The following is a 23,528-nucleotide window of genomic DNA, read 5'->3' as shown; positions in this document are numbered from 1 at the left end:
GCACTCACACCCCCGTGCACACTCGCACATTCCATGCACACACACGTGCACAAGTGCCCCCTATCCTTCCCACTCATCCCAATGTCCCGTCCTTTCCACTGCCCTTACTGCCCCCTTAATCCACCCCACTCCTCCCAGTGCCTCCCATCCATCACCAATCTGTCCCACTCCTCCCAGTGCCCCCTGCTCCCAGTTCCCCAATCCATCCCACCCCTCCCAGTGCCCCCCCTACCCCCAATCCCCCCCACTCCCGCAGTGTTCCATTCCTCCCAGTGTCCCCCACTCCCCCAATCCATCCCATTCCCCCCAGTGTCCCCAACTTCCCCCGTGACCCCCACTCCCCCAATCCACCCCATTACTCCCAGTACCCCCCACTCCCCCACTGTGTCCCACCCCTCCAGCACTCCCCCCTCCCCCCGTTGCCCCCCTCCCCCGGCACACGGCGGGGGGGCGCGGGGGCAGCAGGGCGCGGGGGTACATAGGTACATTTATGTATAGTATATACAGCACAGGTACACGGGTGAGATTAAATAACCCAGCACCCCCGGGGCTCCCGCTCCGCCCCCCCCTTAAATACCACCCCCCCCCCCCGCTCCCAAGTGGCTCCAATCCAGTCGGACCCCCCTCTCCCCGCCCCCTCCCCCCACGTGCCCCTCTCCTCCCCCTCCCAGTATAACCAGCTCTGGCTCCCAGTTGCCCCCACATCCAGTTACTGTCGGAGACTCGGAACTTCGGGGCGGGGGGAGCAAAATAGAAACAAAAACTAAAGGGGGGGGCCCCGAGCCGAGGGGCTGGGACCCCCGACCCGGCTGGAGTTGGCAAATGCGGGGTGTCCCAGCCCCAGAGAAATACTGTGATTTATGGGGGGGGGGATATTTACAGTGGGGGGTGAGGGCATCTCCCCCCCTCCAAAGGGGGAACCCCCATGTGTCCCCGCCTCTGCCCAGGGAAGGCAAAAGCCCTGGGGTCGGGGAGGGCAGTGGTGGGTGCTGGGGGGCACTGGGGGCGCCCCTCCAGCCATGTCCCTGCAGTGGGGTGTCAGGCAGCCCCCATCCCCAGGGGAGGCAATGCCCCCCCCACCCACTGCAGGGGTTGGCAAAGGCTGAGGGGTCCCCCCCAGGGTAGCAGTGGTGGCACTGGGGGGCACTTGGGGTCCCCCTCCACGGCGAAGGTCTGCAGTGTCCCAGGCATTGAACCGGCGGCTGAGTCCAGAGGGGCCAAAGGCAGCTGCCCCCCCCCCCCCCCCCCACTGCTCCAGGAGAGTCCCAGGAGGAGCTGGGGGCAGCTTACAGCGTGCCCCCCGCTTTGCTCCCCAATATGGCTCACGTTTGGGGGGTGAGGGCATTCCTACCTCCCCCCCAGTGTCTAACCGGGGTGCCAGCTCTATGCCAGGGCGCAGGGGGGGTCACGTCGAAGGGAGGGGGTGCTTGGGGAAGGGGGAGGCCTGGGGGGCCACGCCCCCCCCCCAATCGGTCCATCACGTCACCACGAGACTCACACTGGACACAGACACGAACGCGGGGTCCCGGACCCCCAAAACCCCCCAGAGATGCACCCTGCACCGCCCCCCCCCCCGCTGTCTGCGCTTCCCGAGGGACGGGGGGGCACCAGGAGGCCTTGGCAGGGATCGTGCCCCCTCCCCAGTGGGGCAGGGGTGGGGAGGGGTGGGATGGGGCTGGGGGGGAGAGGGGCCCCCCCCGAATCGCTGCGGTTTGAGGGCGGTTTAAGTCGGGTTGGAATTTTTCAAAGTCTGCAGCTTGGCCTCCAGTTCGGAGATCTGAAAAACAGGAAAGGGGAGAGGTCTCAGCGGGGGGGTGGGGTGGGGGGACACGGGGGTGAGGGGGACACGAGGGGAGTGGGGGGACACAGGGACAGGGGGTGAACATGTAACGAGGGGGTGGGATGGGGATGTGGGGATCCGACTGGGGGGACCGGACTGGGGGGGACAGGACACAGAGGGGCAGGACATGGGGGTGCCGGGGTGGGGGGAGACATGGGGCTAGGGGGAAGGAGTGCTGGGGTGGGGCAGGGGGTACAGGGATGGGGGGGTGCAGGCAGGCATGGGTCTCTGTGGGTCGTTTGGGGGTGATGCAGGGGGGTGCCTGGGGAGGCTCTGCTGGGTGCCAGGGACCCCCCGCTGCCCATCTGCGCCCTGGTGCCCCCCGGCCCAGCGCGTGCTGCCCCCCCACTCTGGGCGCTGCGGGATCCGGTGACGCTGCGAGGATCTGCCGTGACCCAGCATGGATCCAGGAAGGCGCATGCGGAATCCAGAGCTATCCCTGGTGGGATCCAGCATGACCAGCATGGGATCCACTCCAAGAGGGGATTGAGCATGACACCACGCCCTGCGCAGATCTACTGGGAGCCACTGCGGGATCCCCAGCAGGCAGGCCGGGATCCAGCGCACAGGATGATCTCTTTTGATCCATTACGGGATGTCAGACCCTGCCGCAGGATCCACTGCAATCCAGTGTGGGATCCGGTGCCAGGAGGATTGGGATGTGCCAGCATCCAAGCAGATCCACTGCAATCGGATGCCGTGGCAGAAGCACAGTCCAGTGGGAGCCGGCACCCAGAGCAGATCCACCAACGGTGTGGGATCCAGTGGCCGGAGCTCAGTCCGGAGGGGAGCCAGCGCCCCATGCAGCTCCGCCGCCACTCGGCGTAGGATCCAGCGGCTGGCACGCACCAAGAAGATCCACTGCGATCCATCTGGGATCCAGCGGCGACGGGATCCCACGAGCGGCGTGGTGGGGCTGGCTGTGCCCACGGGGCTCAGGGGCAGCCCATGTCCCAGCGCCCAGTGCCCACCTTCTCCTGCAGCTTCTCCATCTCCTCCTTGTGCGCCAGCTCCGATTCCTCCAGCACCCGCCGCTGCGCCGTCTCCTTCTTCAGGAACTCTATCTCCCTGTGGAGCCAGCGCATAGGGGCACGTCACCCCCCACCCGGTACCAAGGGGACCCCAGGACTTGGGCATCAGGGAGGACCGTGCTCCATGGGGTGGTGGTCCCAAGGCACCTCCCAGGGGATGAGGGATGCCTAGGAATAAGCTGGGATGAGTTCATATAAAGGGGAAGGTCCTTGGACGTGGGATGGTCCCTACACAGGAGATGGTCCATGCCCAGGGATGAGGGATGCCCAGGAAGGATCTGGTGCCCCAGGGATGGTTTTCTGCCCAGAGGAGGGTCCGTGCCCAGGAAGGGATTGTTGCCCCACAAGTAGGTCTATGCCAAGGGCACGTCCCAGGCCCAGGGGATGGTTCATGCCCAGTGCCATGCTCTGTGCCCAGGGCACAGGGGTGCCGGGAAGGGTCGGTGTCCCAGGGATGGGCCCATGCTCGGGGGTGCTCCACGCCCTAGGAGGATCGGTGCCCACGCCCAGCGCTGCCCTCACTTTTGCTGGTACTCCTTGATGAGCCTTTTAGCCTTGCTGTACTTGCGCTCCAGGGTCTGGTACTGCGCCTGGGTCTCCTTGAGGTGCTCATCCACTGCCTGGCAGAGGTTTTGCGCCTCCATCCAGTACCCCTCCAGCTTCTCCATCCGCTCCTTGTTCTCCTCCACGCTCTGCTCCAGCTGGGCCTTCTCGGCCCGCCAGCGCGCCTTCTCCTGCTCCAGGCACTGCAGCTGGGGACAGCGGGGTCAAGGCATGGCACGTCATGGCACAGTACAGCATGGTATGATGAGGGGTCTTGGAGGTAGATGTGGGGACCCAGGAGATCCAGGGGTCCTGGGGAGATGGAGGGGGCTTCTGTGCCCGCAGGGAGCCAGGCACCCACTCACCTTCCTCTTCAGCTGCTGGATCTCGGCCTCGGTGACAGCGTGCTTGATCTGGAGCTGCAAGAGGTGCCAGGAGTAGGCATGGGGCAGGCACATCCCTGTGCCGCTCCTGGGCGTGTGCACAGACAACCGCGGGCGGGCACGCTCCCTGGGCACCCCCCCATCCCCTCTCACCTCCTTGAACTTGTGCACCAGCTTTTCGGGGTCCATCTCCACAGGGGAGAGCGCATCCTCATTCTCAGCCAGCTCGAACACCTCGATGGCCATTTCACTGCTGGGGAACATGGGGCTCATCTCCTCCTCCTCGTCCGTGGCATACTCGCCTGTCTGCAGAGGGCACGGAGTGGCGCTGGCTCACAGTGCCCCAGCCTGGCACCCCCACTCTCATCCCACATGGGGAAACTGAGCCACCAGCCCCATACTGTGTGTGGGAATCCGATCTGCTCCCTCCCAGGTGGGTGCTGTGCCCTCACCTCCTCATCATCCTCAGTGTACTGGGTGTAGCGCTGCTCAATCATCTCCCGCTGCCACCGCTCCTGCTCCAGCGTCTGCTGGATCAGCTGCGCCACCTCGCTCTGCTCCCCAGGCTTCTCCCGCCCGATCAGGAACCTGCAGGGATGGGGGGCTCAGCCAGGGGTAAGGCTCCAACTGGGGGGCCTGGGGGACACCAAGGTGGCCCAGCCAGGTGACATCCCTACCAGGACAGGCAGTGCTCCTGGGGGGTGGCAAATCTGGGGGGATGTTATGGGGCTCGTGGATGAGCCGGGGGCTGGAAGGATCTTGGGCTGATGTGGGTGCATTCTGGGGGACAGAGGGCACACAGTAGGCGTGGGGACTGGGGGGCAGACATATTTTGGGGCAGGGGGAGGGTGCTGGCCTGGGAGCTGGGTGCTCTGGGTCAGGCTATGGGGCAGGGTGCTGCAGGGGGTCTCCTGGCCCCCAACCACCCCAGCCCCAGGCCCTACCGGACGCGGCCCTTGGTGTTCCTGAGGACGGAGGCGGCGAAGCTCTGTGTCACCCCCACCAGGCTGGTGCCATCCACCTCCACGATGAGGTCATTCACCTGAATCCTGGGGACACGGGGGCTGTCACAGCAGTGCCACCCCTTGCCCATCTTTCCAGCATCTCCCACCCTGAGGAACATCTGGCACATCTGCCTGCTCCCACACCGGCTCCTCCATCACCTCCCAAGCCCGTGGTCGGGCGTCAGGAAGATCCAGGTGGGCCGTTGGGGCCCTTACCTGCCGTCCCGGTGGGCCGCGCCTCCCTCTGTCACGGTCTTGACGAAGATGCCCAGCTTCTCCAGGCCCATGTCAGCCCCCGCGCCCATGCCGATGATGCTGATCCCCAGCCCTTCGGAGTCTGCAGAGATAAAGCCACCACAGGGGTCCCCTCCATCACGTCCCCAAGGTACAAACAGAGCCCCGGGGTGCAGGACAGAGTGAGCACCCACCTTTCTCCAGCTCCACGGGGAAGAGGTCGAGCCGCTCCACCCTCTTCTCCAGCTCGTACTCGGCTGACGCAGCCATGGGGTCGACGTCTTCATTGCGGCGGTCATAGTCTTCATTGGAGTAAGTGCTGAAGACCTACTGGGGCAGAGGCAGCTGCTCAGCAATGGGGTGGGAACGTGCCGCACGCACACACCGCCCCGGCACCGGTAGCACCATGGCTGAGGGGGCATCCCAGGGCTGGGGGAGCCCCGGGCAGGGGCACAGGGGGAGGTTTACTGAGCCTATGAGACACTGGAGAATCTCCTCACGTCACAGAGCGCGGGGGGAAGTGGAGGAAGCACAGAGGGTTTGGGGGCAAAGAGAGCGCCGTGCCCTGCACCCCAAGGACAGGAGAGGGAGTGGATGGACAGAGGTGGATGAAGGGGGGGAGGGATGAAATGGCAGATGGAAGGATGGAGGATGGACAGACAGATGGATAGATGGAGGGGTGGATGGAAGGAAGGATGGATGGACCAATGGATGGAAGAATGGAGGAATGGAAGGAAGGATAGATTGAAGGGAAGATGGAGGGAGGGAGGGATGGCAGGATGGAGAAATGGATGGATGGATGGATGGATGGACGGACGGACGGACGGGCTGTACAGGCACTGCTTGCTCTGAGTCACACAGTTTGGGGAGGGCAGAACTGGGTTGCTCTCTCTTCCTTTCATCCTTCCCCAGGCAGGGGAAGCCCATCACCTTCTCGTGGTCCAAACTGCCCAGCCTCAGGACTGAGGCTGCCCCGTCCTCCTGTGGGTCTGGGGGCACTGAGGTCCCCAGCCACCTGCAGTCCCATGGGAGCGGGGACGGGGAGTGCTGGGATGGCCAGGGCCTCGTGGCAGCCCCTATCCACACCCAGGGAGGGAACCCAAGCGGGAGCAGCTGGCTGGAGCGGGGTAATGAGAAGCAGAGGAGGTTGGGGCTGCACATGTATGATTCTGTGCCATAATGCCCCAAATCCCTGGGGATTCTGATCCCTGGCGTGGGGCAGCCCCAAATCCTCCGGCTCAGGAGGGGCTGGAGGCAGCCCCACACTCCCCCCGGGGCTGGGTGACCCCACACCAGGCACTGAGGTGGATATGCCACCAAATGGTGTCCCCAGTGGGAGCGGGGGGCCGTGTCCCTGCCTCCCACAGGCTGCCAGCACCCCTGTCTGGATGGGGCCAGGCTGGCAGATGTCCCGGGGGGCCCCGATCCCGCGATGCCGCCAGGGCGGGGGGATTAGGGCTAACACCGCAGCACTAAACCTCGCAACAAAGAGTATTAGGGATGAGTGTCAGGGGCCATCGCACAAAGCCCGGTGACACCCACAGATGGGCAGGACCCTCCCGGGTGGCACGCAGGGGTGCCGGGGGGAGTGGGCCAGGGGACGAGCCTCCATCCTTCCATCATCAGGGGGTTTGGGGGGCTGTGAGCACAGTCCCCCCGCTGCGGGCACACGGTGTCCCCTGTCCTGAGGGGTTGGGGATGAGCCAGGGGCCTGAAGTGGGTTCCAAGGGAGAAGCAGCTGGAGCCAGAGGGTGCCCAGGAGACCAGGCTGTTGGCATGGGTCCCCATCCTGGGCAAAGGGTGCCCACATCGGGGCTCACGCTGGCGCTGGGTGAGGGTCCCCAGCACTCCTGGCCCAACCCCTACAGAAGGTGGGGGGGCTCAGCATCATCCGTGCACCCACGGGGCAGCTGGGGTGCTCAGACACCGGGGTCCCCTCCACCCGTGCACATGAGATCCCCACCATCACCCTGCAGAGAGGCTGAGGCAGTGCTGTGGGTAGCAGAGCCCCCCAAAAAGCCCAGCTGCCCCTCCATGGGCGGGGGGACACCCTTCCCAGGGCTGGGCTGGCGGATTCCCGTGGGACCGAGACCCCCGCCAGCGTGCAGCCCCCCGGCACGCTGCCACCACTGTCCCCTGCCCCGGCCACCACAGTCCCTGTCTCCCCGTCCCAGGTGGGGCCACCCACCCGCTCTGACTCAGAGACAGAATATAGGCCGGGGCGCTAAAAATAACCCAGCTCCAGCACAAAGCAACCGCTGCTGCTCCGGTTGGGGGGACTCGAGCAGGAGAGCACCCCAAAATAGCTGCACAGCCCCGTCTCCCCTTGCACCGTCCCTGGGGAAGCATCCCAGATGGGGACCCCAAACTCAGTGGGGTCCCCGCCAGGGAACAGGCGATGCCGCCCCACACCCGGCTGTGCCACTTCCCCTTCCTTTGCTTCCCCAAACGGTCCTGGGCACCCAAGAGGGGGGCAAATCCGCCCCGCCCAGTGCCATCTCGTCCCCAGGACCCCCAGTCTGAGGGGACTCGAGCACCGAGGGACTCCTGGGGACCAAGGGGAGAGGGTGGCAGTGCGGCTGCCGCACCCAGCACCCCATATCCGAATATTCTGGGCATTCCCACCCAAAAATATGGGGAGGGTCTTGGCCCATGCTGGGCAGGGTGTTGGGCTGGCATTGAGTGCTGTGCCGGGGACACCTCATTGGGTCCCAGTGCCACCATCACACTGACCCCAAGGAGTCCAGCCCGCGCTAAGGCAGGGCCCTTCATTAGCCGGCTCGTTAGCAGGCAGCCACGCTCCATCCCCAGCACAAGGGCATGGCCAAGTGGGACGCCATGTCCCATGGCTGGGGACAGGGGGCACAGACACCCCCTCTCCCCATCCCCAGCGCAATCCCCACACAGGAGTAGGTTTGGGTGTCGCACCCCCACACCGGGCTGCCCCCCTGCCTGGGGTAACCCCTGTCCCAGCCACCCCCATCCCCAGGCGGTCTCACCTGGATGGGGGCCGTGCTGAACTGGATCTTGCGGTTGGGGACGGGCTCCTCTTCCTCGGACAGCCCAGGGATCTCCACACACCCTGACTCGGGTTCATAGAGCCCTTCGGCCTCCTCCTCCTCCTCCAGCCCACTGCCCCCCGAGTCCTCCCCAAGCCCACTGTAGGCACTTATGTCCACTAGGTCCGCTTCGGAGAAGTCCTCCTTCTTGGTCTCCTCACAGGCATCGCTTTCTTCTGCCCGCTCACCCTTGACGCCCTCCGAGCCCGTGGCTGCCTCTGAGCCTCCTTCCAGCCGGGGGATGGCAGGTGTTGGACCCTCGGCTTCCTTGGCTGGTTGGGGTGCGGGCACTGGTTCACCCGCCGCCGCCACCTCCTCCTCTTCCTCGGCCTCGCCGCTCTCCTCCACCTCTACCGGCTTGATCTTGCAGACCTCCTGCACCCGCAGAGTGGCCGTCTCCTTCTCTGCTGGCCGGCCGCTCTTCCCCGATGCCTTGTCCTCCTCCGGTGGCCTGGCGCGGGCCGGGGCAGCGTGGCCATCACCTGGCCGTCCAGCCTCGGTACTCGGCAAGAAGACCCGCGGCCGCTTGCCCACCACCTTGGCATTGAGAGGTCCTCCCGCTCGCCCCGGCGCCTTGTGGAGATTGTTGCGGAGATCGGCCTTCTCGAAGACAGCGCTGAGCTGGCTGACCGTAGGCGAGACAGCTTCGGTGTCCAGCTTGTCCAAGGACTCGGTGCTGCCATTGAACCTCACCACCACATCCAGCTTACGGTCCTGGAACCCAGCTCGCTCCTTGCGCAGCAGGAGCTTGGTGGTGGAGGCTTTCTCCTGTGGGCTCCTCTCGAAGATCTTGCGGGTCTCCTGCAGCTTGGAGAACGGTTTGTCAGGCTTGGAGTCGAAGCGGCTGACCCTCTCGGAGACGCTGGTGCCCAGCTTGAGGAGGTGGCCCTGGTCCACGCTCTCGCCCAGGCTGCCGGCGCGGGGCAGGGAGAGGCGCACGGGCTTCTCCTTGCCCTTGGCCAGGTCGCAGGCGCCCTCGGGCCCCGTCCCCATCTGCAGGAACATGTTCTTGATGCGGTGCACGTTGGAGCCATACTTCTTCCCGCGGCTCTTCTTCCCGTCCTCGCCGTCCGCCGCCTCCTTTGTGGGCGCCAGGGCTTGGATGGAGGCCTCGTAGGCGTTGCGGTGGGGGGAGGCGCTGCGCAGCCCCCCGGGGGGGGCCCCCCCGCCGGCCCCTGCCCTCAGCATCCCGCCCCGCGCCGCATCCCGCGCCGCATCCCGCAGCCGCCAGGGATGCTCAGGCCATGCCCGGCCCTTCCTCCGCTGCCTCCTCTGCCCCCCCGGCCCCTGGCTCCGCGGTGATGGAGCCGCTGCCTCCTCTTCCTCTTCTTCCTCCTCTTCCCCTTCTCCGCGCGGCGATGGAGCCGCTACGCCCCGCGCCTCCCCTTCCTCCGCTGCCTCCTCTTCCCCTTTCTCCGCGGTGATGGAGCCGCTGCCTCCTCTTCCTCCTTTTCCTCCTCTCTCTCCTCTCCCCGCGCGGCGATGGAGCCGCTGCCCCCGCGCCTCCCCTTCCTCCCCTTCCTCCTCTTCCTCCCCTTCGCTCCCCGCGCGGCGATGGAGCCGCTGTGCCCGCCCCGCTGCCCGCAGAGCCCGCTGGGGCTTAGCGGCGCGCTCGTTCTTCCTCCTCCTCCTTCTCCACCTCCTCCTCCTCCTCCGCCGCGGGGACCCCCGGCACCCCCGGGACCCCCGCCCGCAGCAGAGACGCTTCGTGGGCGCCGCCCCGCCCGGAGCCCCCGGATCCGTCCCCGGAGACCCCCGGCTCTGCCCTCCATCCTTGTCTGCTCCTGCCCCTCGAGCTTTTTCCCCATCTCCCCTCCAGCTCTGTCCCCCCCATCCCTGTCTGCTTCTGCCCCGTCACCCCCAGCTTTGTCCCCATTTCCCCCCAGCTTTGTCCCCCCCATCCCTGTCTGCTCCTGCCCCTGTCACCCCCAGCTTTGTCCCCATCTCCCCCCAACTCTATCCCCCTGATCCCTGTCTTCTCCTGCCCCATTCCCCCCTATCTCCATCCCCGTCTCCCTCTCAGCTGTGTCCCTATGTGTGTGTCCCCCCGGCTGGGCTTCATGTCCCCCCAGCTCCATCCCTATCCCCCCAGCTCTGTCCCCATGTCCCCCTCAGCTCTGTCCCCGGATACACCTCCAGCTCTGCCCCCTCGCGTCCCTGTCTGCTTTTGCCCCTGTCTCCCCCAGCCCTGTTACCATGTCTCCCCACCCCAGTTTGTACCCACATCCCCCCATCCTGTCCCTGCACCCCTCTGGCTCTGACCCTATGTCCCCCTGCTCCTCTCCCCGTGTCCTCCCAGTTTTGTCCCCATGTCCCCCTGCTCCTCTGTACCCCGGTTTGTCTGTGTGTCCCCTTTCCTTGCCCCTCCTATGCACCCATCCCCAAAGCCCGCCACACCTTGTCCTGGGGTGTCCTGGGGTGTCCCCACAGGGCCCCTATTTACTTTCTGTCCCCATAAATTGGACCAGCACCCCCAGATGCCTCCCCGTGGCGCCAGCAGGCGGGGAAACCGAGGTAGGAGGACCCCAGTGTAGGGGCGCGAGGTGCTGGACGCCTTCCTCCCTGTGTCTGCAGGGCATGTTTTGTGGGGTTATTTGAGGGTTTGCTGTCTCCCCACCAGACATGAGGTGAGGTGGGGGCAGAGTCGGCAGCCTGGGACCTTGCTAAGGTCCCCAAAGCACGGGAGGAGCACCCCGAGGGGGTGGGGGACAGGTTGGGGGGCACCCCTGCTACCCAAAGTGGGGGAGCACGCAGGCACCAGGACCCTGCAGATGCTCCATGTTGCCCGACTCAGCCTCCTGGCCCTTTATGCGTGACGAAGCGTGACGCGATGTGACGTGGCGCGACGTCTTCCCCACAGCCACCCCTTTCTCCTTCCACTGCCGCCATTCCCCCCCTCCAACCCCACTGCAGGGCCTGGCCCCACCGCCAGCCCCTCGCATCCCAGTGCCCCCTGATCCCCCCCCGACAGGGGACCCCATCCCTCCGCCCCCCCCGTGCTCGCACACACATGGGCACACGCACGCTCCCCATCTCCGTGCCACATGAGGGTACACGCGTGTGTGGGGCAGCGGTGCTGGCCGTCTGCAGCCACCCCACCTGGGGCTCAGCTGTCCCCAAGTGTCCCCCCACCCTTCTGTGCCCATTTGTGCCCCCCCACCTCGTGGCCCCAGCACCCATGAGTAGGGGCTCTGGGACGAGCCCACCCAGGGAGACCTCACTGCACCCCCCAGGGACACGGGAGCCCCTCGGCACCCTGGCTGCTGGAGGGGCTCGGTGACACCGGGCGTTGGCGGCAGGAGGTCGCCATGGTGATGTTTGTCCCACCCCTCATGTCCCCGTTGGGACCCCTCAAGAGACCACTAGGACAAGCCCACCCAGGGGACACGAGAGCCCCTCAGCACCCCTGCTGCTCAGTCCCACCAGGTGTTGGTGGCAGAAAGTGGCCATGGTGGGGTCATGTCCCCCCCGTGTCCCCAGTGGGACCCTCCCAGGGGACACCAGGATGAGGCCAACCAGGGAACATGGGAGCCCCTTGGCACCTCCGCTGCTGGCGTTGGTGGCAGGAGGTGGCCGTGGCGGGGTCTGTCCTCCACTGTGTCCCCTCGGAGCCCCCCCAGGGCCCCCCCTCTAGTCCAGCCCCGCTGTCTCCGTCAGTCAGCGCTGGCCCCGCTCCCGCAGACGAAGATGGAGGGCCCCGCACTGCTCCAAGTCTGGGTGCTGGCAGGCGAGTGGCACCCGCGTCACCCCCGGGGGGACATGGACAGGCTGGGGGGACCCCCAGTGGGGAGGGGATGGGTACCCCAGGGCAGGATGGGGAAGTGGGGTCCTGGCAGAAGGGGACAGGGGGAAAAAGGCTGAGACGTGACTGAGCTAAATAAAGCTGTCCTGTCCCTGGTGGCAGCTGGGACAGAGGGGACCGAGTAGGGCCGCTGCTGTCCCTGTCCCCATCCCCATCCTCGTCACTGTCCCCATCCCCACCTCCTCCTAAATACAGCCACCCCCCTGTCTCAGGACACCTGGTGGGGACACATTTCTGCCCCAGCCGGGTATCCAGGGGGCTGTGGGCTCCCACGAGTCATCCCGGGGTCTCTGGGCAATGGGGACACTGAGGCAGGGAGGAGTTGCTCTCCCAAGCCCAGGCTCTAGCCCCATGCCTGGACACAGCTGTGGCCCTGGGGGGGTCCTGGGCCACCCTCCCCGACCACCACGTCCTCCCCGACCACCGCGTCTCCTCCGAGACTGGAGCCGTCTTCGTCCATGAGCTGGAGCAGGAGCTGTTCCAGGAGGCCTTCTTTGACGGGCATGAGGATGACGACGGTGAGGACCGGGCCGGGGGGAGCGGGGTGAGCAGTGCTGGGCTGGGAGGGATCTGGGTTTGTTTATGGAAGGCACTGGCTAATGCCTCCCCCCACCCCGGGCATGACCACAGCTGGGCCATCTGCTCATCCCTCCCTCCATCACCTCAAGCTGCGGCAGGGGAGGCTTAAACTGGTTATCAGGAAAAATGTCTTTACTGACCGAGCGGGGAAGCCCTGGCAGAGGCTGCCTGGGGCAGGGAGGCAGTCTCCATCCTGGAGGGGTCGTGCAGATGTGGCGCTTTGGGACAGGGTTCAGTCAGCACAGTGGGATTGGGCTGACAGTTGAACTGGATTACCCTAGAGGTCTTTTCCACTCTCAGTGATTCCATGATTCTATGATCCTGTACTCCCTCCCTCCATCCCTCCATCCATCCTGTCCTCTATCCACCCCTCCATCTCCCCATCCACACCTCCACCCATTTGGGGACCCCAAAGCACCCTGGTATCACGCCGTTAACTCCATCCAGGAGGAGCATCCCTTCATTCCACACTGCTGAGGGCTTGGGGTCACCTCCACTTGGGGTCATTCAGCTCAAGAAGGGGGACAGGACCCCCCTGGGGCACAGCCAGAGCAGCAACCACTCGTGCTTCCTTGTTGGGACCAGTTTGCTAGGGAAGGGCTGGCAGGGTGGGGGATCACCCACAGCACAGCCTGGTGGCATCTGTGCCTGTGTCCATCCCCAACCTGTCCATGTGTCCTGGCACCCAGTGGCTGCCCCCATCACCTTCCACGCCCACCTCCGGGACCACCCCGACCTGCCACGGTGGCTGCGGTACATCCAGCGTGACCCCCACCAGCCAGGCTACCTCTACGGCTGCCCCACGGCCACCGAGGTGGGCACCCACACCATTGAGGTAGGTGCTGACTCTCATGGTCCCATGCCAGTGGGTCACACTGAACAGGGGAGGCTCTTGCATCTTGGGGGTCTCCTTGGCTTGCAGGTGCTGGCGTACAACCGGCATACCTATGGGACAGCGTCGCAGCGCCTCATCATCACCATCACCCCGGCTCCAGGTAAGGCCTGTGCACACCAAATTGCACCAGGCTGCCCTGGAGCCCCCCACAATGAGCATGGGGGGTGCCCACGGGTGCCATGTGTCCCTACAGATGGGGAGCCACCGTACCAGGGTGAGTTCCTGGTGGGCAACCGGAACGTGGAGGAGTTGCTGCCAGCAGCCGTGCAGGAGACCTTCCTCCAGGTCACAGCTGGCGTCTGGGAGCGAGATGACCTCCGTGTCATCAACATCACCTCCGCGCTGGACCGTGGTGGCCGCGTCCCGCTGCCCATAGAGGGACGCAAGGAGGGGTACAGGCAGAGCCGCGGCGCTGAGGTGCTGGGGTTGCTCCGCCCAGCCTCTGGGCATGGGTTTCGGGGTGACCCCTGGCCGTCTCCCCTACCCTGGCAGGGTGTACGTGAAGGTGGGCTCCTGGGGCACCTTCTCGCCGTGCCTGGTGTCGGCCGCCTCGCCGCAGAGCCGCTTCCGCTGCAGCCTGGGCCAGCAGCCCCTCGCCTCCTGCTATGACACCTTCGCCCCCCGCTTTGCCATCCACTGGTGCAACCTCACCCTGGTGAGACTCTCGGCCCCCCGATATCCCATGTGACCGCCCCCGCGGAGAACCCCTAACCAGCACCCCATTGCAGCTGCAGGTCTGGCCCAGCCCCACGGCACCTGGGCCGGTGTGGGGTTCCGGGGTGCTGGAGGAAGAGGGGAATTTCCAGCCACCCACCGAGGCTCCCCCCCAGGACCTGCTGCCCGGGTACCTGGTGACGCTGCTGGTGCCGCTGGCAGTGGCCGCGCTGCTCTGCCTGCTCCTGGGCCACCTCATGTGCTGCCGCAGGGAGGGAGTGTGAGTCCAGGGGTTCGCTCAGGGCGGGGATCCCCAACCCCAGCCAGGGCATGGACATGCCACACCGGGTGCCCCTTCCTCGGCCATCATGGCCCTGGGCAACCTGGGGGTGGCGAGAGCTATTCCTACCATCTTTATATTTTTTTCCCCTTTTTCCACGGTTTCACAGGGCAAAACGGGACCTGGCAACATCTGAGTGAGTCCCTGCACCCGGGCCAAGCTATGGGGGTGCTGGGGGGCTGCTTTTGGGGGGGCTTGGTTGTGACTAAGAATGAGGTGGACCAGCGGGGATGGGGATGGGGATGGGGAAGAGAGGGGTACAGTGAGCACTCAGCTGTTACAGAGGTGACGGAGCCCAAAGGTCTCCCTAAAGGGCCCCCCTCAGCCTCCCTCCTCCCTTCCCCACACCTTGGTGCCCCCCAATAACCCCGCACAGATGGAGCTGGAGCACAAGAGATGATACTTCTCAGTCAGACTCAGCGGCAGCAAGGAGGACCCCAGAGATGGGGGACAGACCTGAATGATGGGGGGCATACAATCATGATAAGGGTGCAAGTGAACCTCCAGTGATGAAGGAGAGACCCTAATGATGGCATGCTGACCCCAATGATGGGGGGGTCAGACCCTAGTTTTGGGTGGACAGGCCCCAGTGATGAGGACAGGCCCTAACAATGGGGTGCAGATCCCCTCATGCTCCTCCCCAAAGGGACGCGGGTGGGAACGCAGGGCACGGAACCCAGCTGTCCTTCCCCCTCAGCATCCAGCTGGTCCACCACACCACCATCCACGGTGACACGGAGGAGCTGAGGCACATGGCTGGCAGCCGTGATGTCCCACGGCCCCTTTCTACCCTCCCCATGTTCAACGTCCGGACGGGTCAGCGCATCAACCCCATGCCCGGTTCCTCGGATGGTGCCCGTGTCCCCCTCCTCTCGCAGTGACCCAGGTGGGGGGGACCCAGGTGACACCAGGATGACACCGAGGGGAACAATCCCAGGGATGGGGATGGGTGAGATGGTGTCACGAGGCTTTTGGGGACACTTTGCAAGGGACAAAAGCCTAGCAGCGGGCAGAGCCCAGGCAGATGGGCAATCTCCTGGACTGCCCACTGCCAGGCCATTGCTTGGAGCATTTGGGGGGTACAAATAGTGAGACTCTGTGTGTGTGTGTGTGTGTGTGTCACATCAGCATCCGTATGCATCAGTGGGGCAATGCAGAACACCTGCATCCAATTCCCTTCCCCTCTTCTGTACCACCTGGCCCGATGAAACCCTGAAATAAGGGCTGTGGGAGTACCACAGCTTTTTTGGGGGGTGGAATAAGCTCTTTTCTTCTCATTTTCCAGGTCATGCAGTGGCCCCATTGCTGTCACCCCCTCCAGGGGTCACCCTCCAGGGGGTGACTCTGCTGAGGTCCCTGCTTTGGGGAGGGGGCTGTGGGGTGGCTTTGGGCTGATAAAGTGGCTGTTCGGTGAGATCTACTTTATTCCACTTTATTTTTTGTTCTCTGCAAGCGTCCCAGCCCAGCTCTGGTGGCTGCAGTGGTCAGGGTGGGGGTAGGGGAGGTTTTGGGGTGCAGCACACAGCTGAGCTGCTTCTGGGTACAAAGACTGCATCGAGTTTGCCAGTTCTCTCTGCTCCAGCCAGCCCCAAAACTGGATGTGCTGTGGGGCTGGGGGGTTGCTGAGTGCCATGGGGCTGGGGTCCTGCAGGGGGGCAGTTCCTGCTCTGCCCCCCTCTGCTGGGGGATCCTACTTGCCTCCACCCCCCTCTTCAGCTGCTTTGCTCCATCTGGGTGCCCCGCTTGCACCCACTCCCACACTACTTCATCCTTGCACCCCCAAAGACTTGCACCCCACAGAGGGGCTGGGGCTGACCCTGCTGCTGGCCCCCAGCGCCATGGAAGGGAAGGGGCTTGTGGAGAGTGAGATGGGGATGGGAACAAAAGGGAGGCCCTCAGTCCCATAGGCTTGCGATGACACCCCAGGGCACCCCGATACCCCCCGGCTTACCTGGGTGCCGGTGTCCAGCTGGATCTTGCCCGGATCCCCCGGCTGCTCTGGCCACTCACCCCTTCCACCACGCAGACCTGGGCATCCCGCTCAGCATTCTGCTCAGCACCCCCTAACCCCTCCCCAGCCCCCCGGGGGGTCCCCAGCCCAGCCCCGGCCCCTCGCCTCGGAAGAAAGAGCCTCTTTGACTGAGCCCCCCCTCGGCCGGGGCAGGCGCCAGGGTGGGGGTTAGGAAAACACGGGGGCCCTGGCGGAACAAGGGAAGCCATTGACGGGCGAGGAGAAAGGAGGCATTGAGGCCCCATCCCGCTGCCCCTGCGCGCTCCGGACCCGCTGGTGCCCCCTGGGATGGGCGAGGATGGCACACGCGGGTGGCGCCCTTGGCCTGAGGGGCGCGCGGGGCACCCGCTGGGGTGCGGGGTGCTTGTGGCACACTTGCACCCCCCCTGCACCCCAGTTTCTGTGCCCCTCCCCACCTCTCCCTTTGGCGGGGAGCACCCCGCACTGAGCCTGGCACAGCCCAAGTGCCCCCCAGACCCCCCTCCTCTTGCTGCCCCTCCACGGCCCCTCTTCCGCCCCAGTTTGGGGATGGAAAGACAACAAAGTCCCCTTCTCCATTCAGCTCTGCCCCTCCTGGCTCAGAGGGGGGTGTGGGGGGTGGCTCCCCCCTTCCTCCCTTCCTTCCCCCCCACTCCGGGCAGGGGGGGCTGAGCGAGGAGGAGGAGAAGGGGGAGGAGGAGGAGGGGGCTGCACTGGGGTGGGAGGACGAGCAGGACGGGAGCACAGACGCTCGGAGGGAGCAGACGGGACGAGAGCGGGGCGAGGGGCTCCCAACCCCAGCGACCACCCCACCCACCCAGGACCCCCCCAACCCTGAGAGCGAGAGCTGCCGACGCAGAGCACCCCAGGTTTGTTGGATCGTTTCACATGCTTTATTTCAGCAGTCAGAAAAAAAAAATAATAATTAAAAAAACCCACAATTTCTAATTATTTTATACACACACGAACTCGGTTCGGAGCCCAGAGCGTCTGCCAGGAGATGGGGTGGGTTCACGCCCCTCGGTGCCAGGGATGCGGGGATGGAGAGGTGGAGGGAGGGATGGGATGCGTGGATGGATGCAGGGATGGAGAAAGAGCTTCTGGAAGATGAATGAGAGAGATGCTGAAGCTCCACCCGCTCAACCTGGAAAGCGGGGCTGTCCTTCTCTTTCGAGGCTTTTAGTTCTTTTGGTTCTGTGTTGTGTTTGCCCTGGGATTTGCTTGGATGGGGTAAATAGCACCTTTAGAAAATTCACAAGTTGAGCTGGGCAGTGGAGGAAAGCGTGGGGGAAAATCAACAAAATGGGTAGAAATTCAGCTAAACCAAGCGGAGTTGCCTTTGCAGAGGCTGTAGCACCAGGCGGTCCCGGGCTCGGGTGGTGAGGGACCAAAATAAAAGATAATAAAACACCCCTACAGGGTAAAAATCCTGGGGGAGAGAAACCCCATCAAGGCCCAAGGGACCCTGAACGGAGGAAAACACAAACAAGGGATCGACAGAGCAACAAAACAGAGGGAGGGGGATATAAGAGAAAAATTAGCACCTTTGTTCTGAACCTGGCAGGAAAGTCCCGGCACGGCTGAAAAACCCCAAACGGAGCTAGAACTACTGGAAATGGAACAAAAATAACCCTAAAATGAACAAAACAAATCAAAACCCGAAGCGCAGCGGTGAGGTAGCCTTCCAGCAAGGGAACGAGGGCAGCAAGGGTCTGCTCTGTGGCGGCAGCAGCTCCCGATGCGCTGGGGGATTGGGGTTCGCTGCCTGAGTGAGAGAAAAGAGGGGAAAATAAACCAAAACGGGGGGGAGAGGGCAACAACACAAACCGGGTTATAACCATGAGTCAAACATCTTCCTTGCAGCCAAAAATTCATGTGCTAATGAGATGTGAGAAGCAGAGGAGAGGTTGGGCGGGGGGCTTGGCACCGGGGGTCAGCGGGCGCGTTTGAGGAGCTGAGCTGCACCCAACCCCGCAGGGAGAGGGGGGCAAGCAAGCGAACCCACTTCCCACTGATATTGTTTGAAAAGTCATTTATTTTTATTATTTTTTTCTGTTTAATGCTTTCTGGGGAGATTTTTTTGGCTTTTCTTTTCCGGCAACGCAAATAGTTCAGAGGCGCTGGACAGAAACCGACACAAATTCAAGTCCATGTGAAATTTTCTCCTTTTTTTTTGGCTGTTTTTTTTTTATTATTATTATTATTACTCTCTCCTGTCACATGTGGGGCATCCAGTTTACAAGAAGCAGACGGGGCCAATCTTGATGCCGAATTCCTGGTCTGGAGCGCCAACGTCCATGGGAGCCAAATCGATGATGGGCAGGCGAGAGGTCTTTGTCGTCTTATACTCAATGACTGTCTTGCCCCAAGCGCCGGTGTGACTCTGCGGGGAGGTCAGAATCAGCCCCGTCACCGTAATACGTTCCCACCATCCCCACCGACCACTGCTACCCTGCCCTGGACCACTCACCGTGCAGCTGTCCTCAGTGACGCCGTAGGTGAAGCGGCTGTTGCCCTCGGCCCTGATCTCGATCTCATTGGCACCTTGGAGGAGAAGGGCCTTCTTCAAGTTGCCGGTGTCCTGGTCCATGTAGGCAATGCTGTTCTTGCAGTGGTAGGTGATGTTCTGGGACGCCTCAGTGGACATCAGGCGGAGGAAGGTCAGCTGGATGGCGACGTCAGCGGGGTTGGAGCCCTCACCACCATACTCAAACTGTTGGAGAAGAGGCGTTAGGCACCGCAGAGCTGCGTGTCCCACCGTGATGTCTCCCCTCATCATCCCCCTGCTCACCTGGAAGCCATCGCTCATCGTCTCACCGAACCAGACATGCTTCTTCTCCTTGGGGTTCTTGCTGAGGTACCAGTTCTTCTGGGCAATGGTGGCCTGGGTCGGGTAGACGCATGTCTCGCCCGTCTCCATGTTACAGTAGACTTTGATGGCATCCAGGTTGCAGCCTTGGTTGGGGTCGATCCAGTATTCACCTGTGGGGCAGATGGGAGGGAGTCAGGGAGTGGGTGGGCAGGTGGGTAGCTGCGAAGGGTGGACGGAGGATGGGGGTGAGGAGCAGGTAGGAGGGACAGAGGATGGAGAGATAGGTGAGAGGAAGCTGTGAGAGATGGAGGATGAAGGGACAGTGGTGGAGGCAAGGAGCAGCCATGAGAGATGGAGAAGGGAGGTGAGGACCAGGTAGGAAGGATCTGGTGGGTGGAGCACAGAGTGGAGCAACAGCCATGGGGAACAGAGGAAGGAGTTGAGGAGCAGCTGTGAAAAATGGAAGATGGAGGGATGGGTGGAGGACAAAGGTGAGGAGCAGGTAAGAGGGTTGGAGGTGAGGGACAGCCACCAGAAGTAGAGAATGGAGGTGAGAGCAGTGATGAGAGACAGGATGGAGGAATGAAGGTGAGGATCAACTGCGGGGGATGGAAGGAGGATAGAGGTGAGGAGCAGGTAGAGGGGACAGAGGGATGGAGGTGAGAGCACCCTAGAGGGATACAGGACACTGACCGCTCTTCCAGTCACCATGGCACATCTTCAGGTCACGGCAGGTACGGGCAGGATTTTTGCGGGTACCCTCAGGGCTGCGGATGTTCTCGATCTGTTGGCTCAGGCTCTTGAGGGTGGTATCAACCTCCAGGTCCCGGTCACGCATCACGTTGGCGTCGTCAGCTCTGTAGTAGCGCCCGCCATCGTGGGCCTTCTCCTGAGGTGGCTGGGGCAGGAAGCTGAAGTCGAAGCCGCCACTGGGGGGGCCGGGAGGACCAGGGGGGCCAGGTGGGCCGGGGGGACCCTGTGGGAGGAGGAGGACAGTGAGCAGGCGATGAAGGCAGGTGGCTCTGGGCGGGCGGTGGCAGAGGGACCGATACGTACAGCAGGGCCAACGTCACCAGTGCGACCACGGGGACCAGGGGGGCCAATGGGGCCGGGCAGCCCGTTGAGACCGTCTTTGCCAGCAGCACCAGCAGAGCCAGGAGGACCCTGCAGGAGAGGAGAAGGGGTGAGCGTGGCCACCCTGCCTGGGCAGAGTTGCCCTCTCCAGCCCCAACCCACATCCCCATGAGAAACCCGATGCCAGCAGGACACAACCCCACTGCGGCGACCCTCTCCCTCGGCTCCCACGAGGGTGCTTCAGCCCTGGATGAAGGTTGTGGCTCAGCTGGGGACTTACTCTTGGACCAGCGGGACCAGAAGCACCAGAAGGACCTTGTTCACCAGGAGAGCCCTGTGCCAAGCAAGGAACAAGAAAAGGTCCCATCAGCATCCTGCTCTGTTCCCCGGATGTGTGGCAGCACCCAGGGCCACCGTCACCTCACGGGACTTACAGGAGGACCAGGTGGGCCCTGGAGACCGGAGAAGCCTCTGTGACCCTTCATGCCTCTGTCACCCTGTTCACCGGTTTCACCTTTGTCACCACGAGGACCTTGTGGACCCTGGAGGAGGAAGATGTGTTGAGCAGAGTCCAGGCCAGCTACTGCCCCCGTGCCAACAGGGATGCAGAAGCAGAGAGGAGGATGGAGGAGAACATCAACTCACAGCAGGACCACGAGCACCAGCAGGACCAGGGGGGCCAGCAGGACCTTGGGGACCCTGGCAAGGAGAGAAGGGGACAGGTTAGAGCATCCTTCACCTTCTACTGCCTGTAGCAGGGGGAAGCATCTCCCCAGCAGGGTGGTGGGATGCATGTCTTCCCAGGGAAGCTCCCTCCTGCGGGTTTGCAGGCTCAGTCCTTGCTCTGTAACAGGCTGAGCCCGGGGCGGGTGAGGTGGGGTGCCCTGAGCTGAGCATCACTTACAGTCTCACCGCGGTCTCCATTCTTGCCAGCAGGACCAACGGGGCCAGGGGCACCGGGGGCACCAGGAGCACCAGGAGGGCCAGCAGGGCCGGTCTCACCACGGTCACCCTGTGAGGAGGAGGAAGAGAAGGAGGAGCAGCAGTCAGTGTGGGCCAGTGCTGCCCCACGGTCCCCTCCCGCAGCCCTCTCCCCAGCCCACTCACCTTGGGACCAGCAGCACCATCGCGACCAGGGGCACCTTCAGCACCAGGAGCACCCTATGGGAGAGCAAAGATCCCCTCGTTAGGGCAAGCAGGAGCTAACGAGGGCCTGGGCGGCACCATCTCCACTCAGCCCATCAGCTGCAGCAGCATCCGTGAGTATCACAAGTGCCACAAGTTGGCCAGTCCTCAGCATGACAAGCGCAATGCTGACATGGAGAGGGTCCGCACCCCTCAGACCCCGGTGGTCGCCCATGGCTGCTCACCTCACGTCCAGCTTCACCAGGGGGTCCGGCCAGGCCGGGGGGTCCCATGGGGCCGGGAGGACCACGCTCGCCAGGGGAACCAGAGGGACCTTGCTTGCCAGGTTCACCCTGTGGAGGAGAGAGGACAGGGGGTGTCAGACACCAACAAGCACCTCCTGCAGGGGCCACACGGGCAAGTTGGACCCTGGGGGGATCCGAGCATCATCTCAGCCCCCTGGTACTCACAGAGGGGCCAGGCAGCCCAGGGAAGCCTCTCTCGCCTCTCTGTCCGGGGAGACCAACGACACCACGCTGGCCAGCGATACCTTGGGGTCCGGGGGTGCCAGGAGCGCCCTGTGGGGACAAGCAGGAACTCAGCGTGGGAGCAGCAGGAGCCACCGTCCCGTTGGAAAGGACGGCGAGGGATGCGGGGCTGGGGGCAGCGATGCTGCCCAGCATCCCCAACTCCGCAGAGGGGGTCCGGTGGGGGGTGCACTTACGATGGGGCCGTCAGCGCCAGGAGAGCCCTTCTCGCCAGGGGGGCCGGGGGGGCCAGCAGGGCCAGGCTCGCCAGGGCGGCCAGCAGGGCCGGTTTCACCACGGGGTCCTTTGCCACCTTCCTTCCCAGCGGGGCCAGGGGGGCCGGGGAGACCGATGTTTCCCTGGGCGAGGGAGGGGTGATGCCGTCAGGACCCCCCAGTTGCCAGCTGAAGGGCAGCCAGGGGAGCCCAGTGCTAACTAGGACAGGGTGGCCGCATGGAGCCACCTGGAGAGGTGCCCAGCACCTCCCGTCCCACATGCCCCCCTCCATCACTGCCCTCTTGGCCCCCCACATCTCGCCCCACTGCAGGTACTCACAGAGGGGCCAGGGGGACCAACTCTTCCAGCAGCACCAGGGAAACCAGTAGCACCCTAGAAGAGAGGAAACTGATCAGCAGGGGCCACATCCAGGCGTCACCACCACCACTGTGGAGCTGGGGCAGGGGACAGTTGCTGGCTAGGAGTCATTGCAGGGAGCCCTGGGGCTGGTGGCCAGGAGGGAAGCATCCATCCAGGGCAGTGGGGGCTCATTTGGGTGGGGGTAACGGCAAACCCAGCCTTTTCCCCTCTGCTCCATCCCCAGGTCGATGCCATTCCCCCCAGATGGTTTTGGGGGTGCAGAGCTAGAAACACCACAGCTCACTCTGCCCCTCAGCCTCAGGGTGACAGAACGGATCACAGAGGGGAGTCAAACCATCCAGGGCATTCAAATATGGGGGGGGGGGTCTCCTGGGGTCCCAAAACCCCCTCCCCATCCTGACACTGATACTTACAGGGGGTCCAGCGCTACCGCGAGCACCTTTGGGACCAGGAGCACCAACAGCACCCTGTGGAGGAGGAAGAGGAGGAGAGAGGGGTGAGCTGTGTTGTGGGGCTGAACCCTGAGTGCGTTGGGGTTGGGTTTGGGGGGAGGACAACTTACAGCAGGGCCAGGAGCACCAGTGGGGCCAGCAGGGCCGGGGGGACCAGCATCACCCTTGGGTCCAGCATCACCAGCTTCACCTTTAGCACCAGGCTGGCCATCAGCACCCTGCGGGAGAGCAAAGCTGGGTGAGCCGGAGTAGGGGGCACAGCAATGCCCCAGCAGGGCAGGATCAGACCCCCGCAGCAGGGAGGAGCAAGGCTGTCACACTTACAGGGGGACCAGCAAATCCAGCAGGACCGGGAGGGCCAGGCTCGCCGCGGTCACCCTAGGAGAGATGGCAAGAACAGTGTCATCCCAAGCCAGGGACAACCACCCACAGCCACCAAAGGATGGCCACCTGTGGCAGGGCCATTGGCCAGGGTTGGGGGACACGTACGGGAGCACCACGGGCACCAGTGGGACCAGCAGGGCCGGGAGGACCAGCTTCACCCTGGAAAAGGGGGGGGAAACCAAAAAAACAGGTCAAGGCTGTGG

The 23,528-nt window shown here is 64.0% G+C and overlaps 3 protein-coding genes across 7 annotated transcripts in view; 1 reads left to right on the top strand and 2 right to left on the bottom strand.

The window, feature by feature from the left end:
- Window positions 1-23,528, bottom strand: part of COL1A1 (collagen type I alpha 1 chain) — a 136,083-nt gene that overhangs the window by 102,776 nt on the left and 9,779 nt on the right. The window contains exons 34-51 of one of the 2 annotated variants that reach the window (XM_054088381.1): window positions 23,431-23,484; window positions 23,266-23,319; window positions 23,052-23,159; window positions 22,903-22,956; window positions 22,448-22,501; window positions 22,090-22,251; window positions 21,836-21,943; window positions 21,611-21,718; window positions 21,348-21,401; window positions 21,145-21,252; window positions 20,886-20,939; window positions 20,675-20,782; window positions 20,521-20,574; window positions 20,223-20,330; window positions 19,860-20,142; window positions 19,146-19,336; window positions 18,825-19,067; window positions 18,543-18,737 (exon numbers count right to left, since the gene is read on the bottom strand). In XM_054088381.1, coding sequence (XP_053944356.1) covers window positions 18,591-18,737; window positions 18,825-19,067; window positions 19,146-19,336; window positions 19,860-20,142; window positions 20,223-20,330; window positions 20,521-20,574; window positions 20,675-20,782; window positions 20,886-20,939; window positions 21,145-21,252; window positions 21,348-21,401; window positions 21,611-21,718; window positions 21,836-21,943; window positions 22,090-22,251; window positions 22,448-22,501; window positions 22,903-22,956; window positions 23,052-23,159; window positions 23,266-23,319; window positions 23,431-23,484 — 2,052 coding nt within the window. In that variant the 3' untranslated portion in view covers window positions 18,543-18,590. Of the gene's footprint in view, window positions 1-18,520; window positions 18,738-18,824; window positions 19,068-19,145; window positions 19,337-19,859; window positions 20,143-20,222; window positions 20,331-20,520; window positions 20,575-20,674; window positions 20,783-20,885; window positions 20,940-21,144; window positions 21,253-21,347; window positions 21,402-21,610; window positions 21,719-21,835; window positions 21,944-22,089; window positions 22,252-22,447; window positions 22,502-22,902; window positions 22,957-23,051; window positions 23,160-23,265; window positions 23,320-23,430; window positions 23,485-23,528 lie in introns of those variants that run through there. The other variant, XM_054088380.1, reaches the window with a different exon arrangement.
- On the bottom strand, window positions 676-9,940 carry PPP1R9B (protein phosphatase 1 regulatory subunit 9B). Its single transcript, XM_054088383.1, has 10 exons — window positions 8,035-9,940; window positions 5,230-5,362; window positions 5,018-5,138; window positions 4,742-4,846; window positions 4,250-4,385; window positions 3,951-4,103; window positions 3,780-3,833; window positions 3,394-3,623; window positions 2,812-2,908; window positions 676-1,777 (listed from the first exon to the last, which is right to left on the bottom strand). The coding sequence occupies exons 1-10, from the start codon at window positions 9,280-9,282 to the stop codon at window positions 1,724-1,726; spliced, it is 2,331 nt and encodes a 776-aa protein (XP_053944358.1). The 5' UTR covers window positions 9,283-9,940; the 3' UTR covers window positions 676-1,723.
- Window positions 10,246-16,385, top strand: SGCA (sarcoglycan alpha). Of its 4 annotated transcripts, none has more exons than XM_054088386.1 (9): window positions 10,246-10,608; window positions 12,262-12,414; window positions 13,165-13,310; window positions 13,398-13,470; window positions 13,564-13,762; window positions 13,863-14,025; window positions 14,099-14,304; window positions 14,474-14,500; window positions 15,062-15,844. In XM_054088386.1, the coding sequence occupies exons 1-9, from the start codon at window positions 10,404-10,406 to the stop codon at window positions 15,243-15,245; spliced, it is 1,356 nt and encodes a 451-aa protein (XP_053944361.1). In that variant the 5' UTR covers window positions 10,246-10,403; the 3' UTR covers window positions 15,246-15,844. The 4 variants fall into 4 exon arrangements, with proteins under 4 accessions (XP_053944361.1, XP_053944362.1, XP_053944360.1 ...); XM_054088387.1 differs by lacking the exon at window positions 10,246-10,608 and adding an exon at window positions 10,615-11,821 and having other exon boundaries at window positions 14,201-14,304; window positions 15,062-16,385; XM_054088385.1 differs by lacking the exon at window positions 10,246-10,608 and adding an exon at window positions 10,615-11,821 and having other exon boundaries at window positions 14,105-14,304; window positions 15,062-16,384.

This window comes from Cuculus canorus, chromosome 25, assembly GCF_017976375.1.
Source record: "Cuculus canorus isolate bCucCan1 chromosome 25, bCucCan1.pri, whole genome shotgun sequence".
In the NCBI taxonomy this organism is placed as follows: Eukaryota; Metazoa; Chordata; class Aves; order Cuculiformes; family Cuculidae; genus Cuculus; species Cuculus canorus.
The sequence above is the reverse complement of the archived record's forward strand: the minus strand, read 5'-3'. Positions and strand labels throughout refer to the sequence as shown.

Coding starts and splice junctions, on each gene's coding strand:
- PPP1R9B (XM_054088383.1), bottom strand. CDS start 9,282: ATGCTGAGGGCAGGGGCCGGCGGGGGGGCCCCCCCCGGGGGGCTGCGC. Junction 3,624..3,779: donor TCCAGCAGCTGAAGAGGAAG/GTGAGTGGGTGC, acceptor CGCTGTCCCCAG/CTGCAGTGCCTGGAGCAGGA. Junction 2,909..3,393: donor ATCAAGGAGTACCAGCAAAA/GTGAGGGCAGCG, acceptor CTGGCTCCACAG/GGAGATAGAGTTCCTGAAGA.
- SGCA (XM_054088385.1), top strand. CDS start 11,554: ATGTCCCCCCCGTGTCCCCAGTGGGACCCTCCCAGGGGACACCAGGAT. Junction 11,822..12,261: donor CCAAGTCTGGGTGCTGGCAG/GCGAGTGGCACC, acceptor GCCTGGACACAG/CTGTGGCCCTGGGGGGGTCC. Junction 13,311..13,397: donor TGGGCACCCACACCATTGAG/GTAGGTGCTGAC, acceptor CTTGGCTTGCAG/GTGCTGGCGTACAACCGGCA.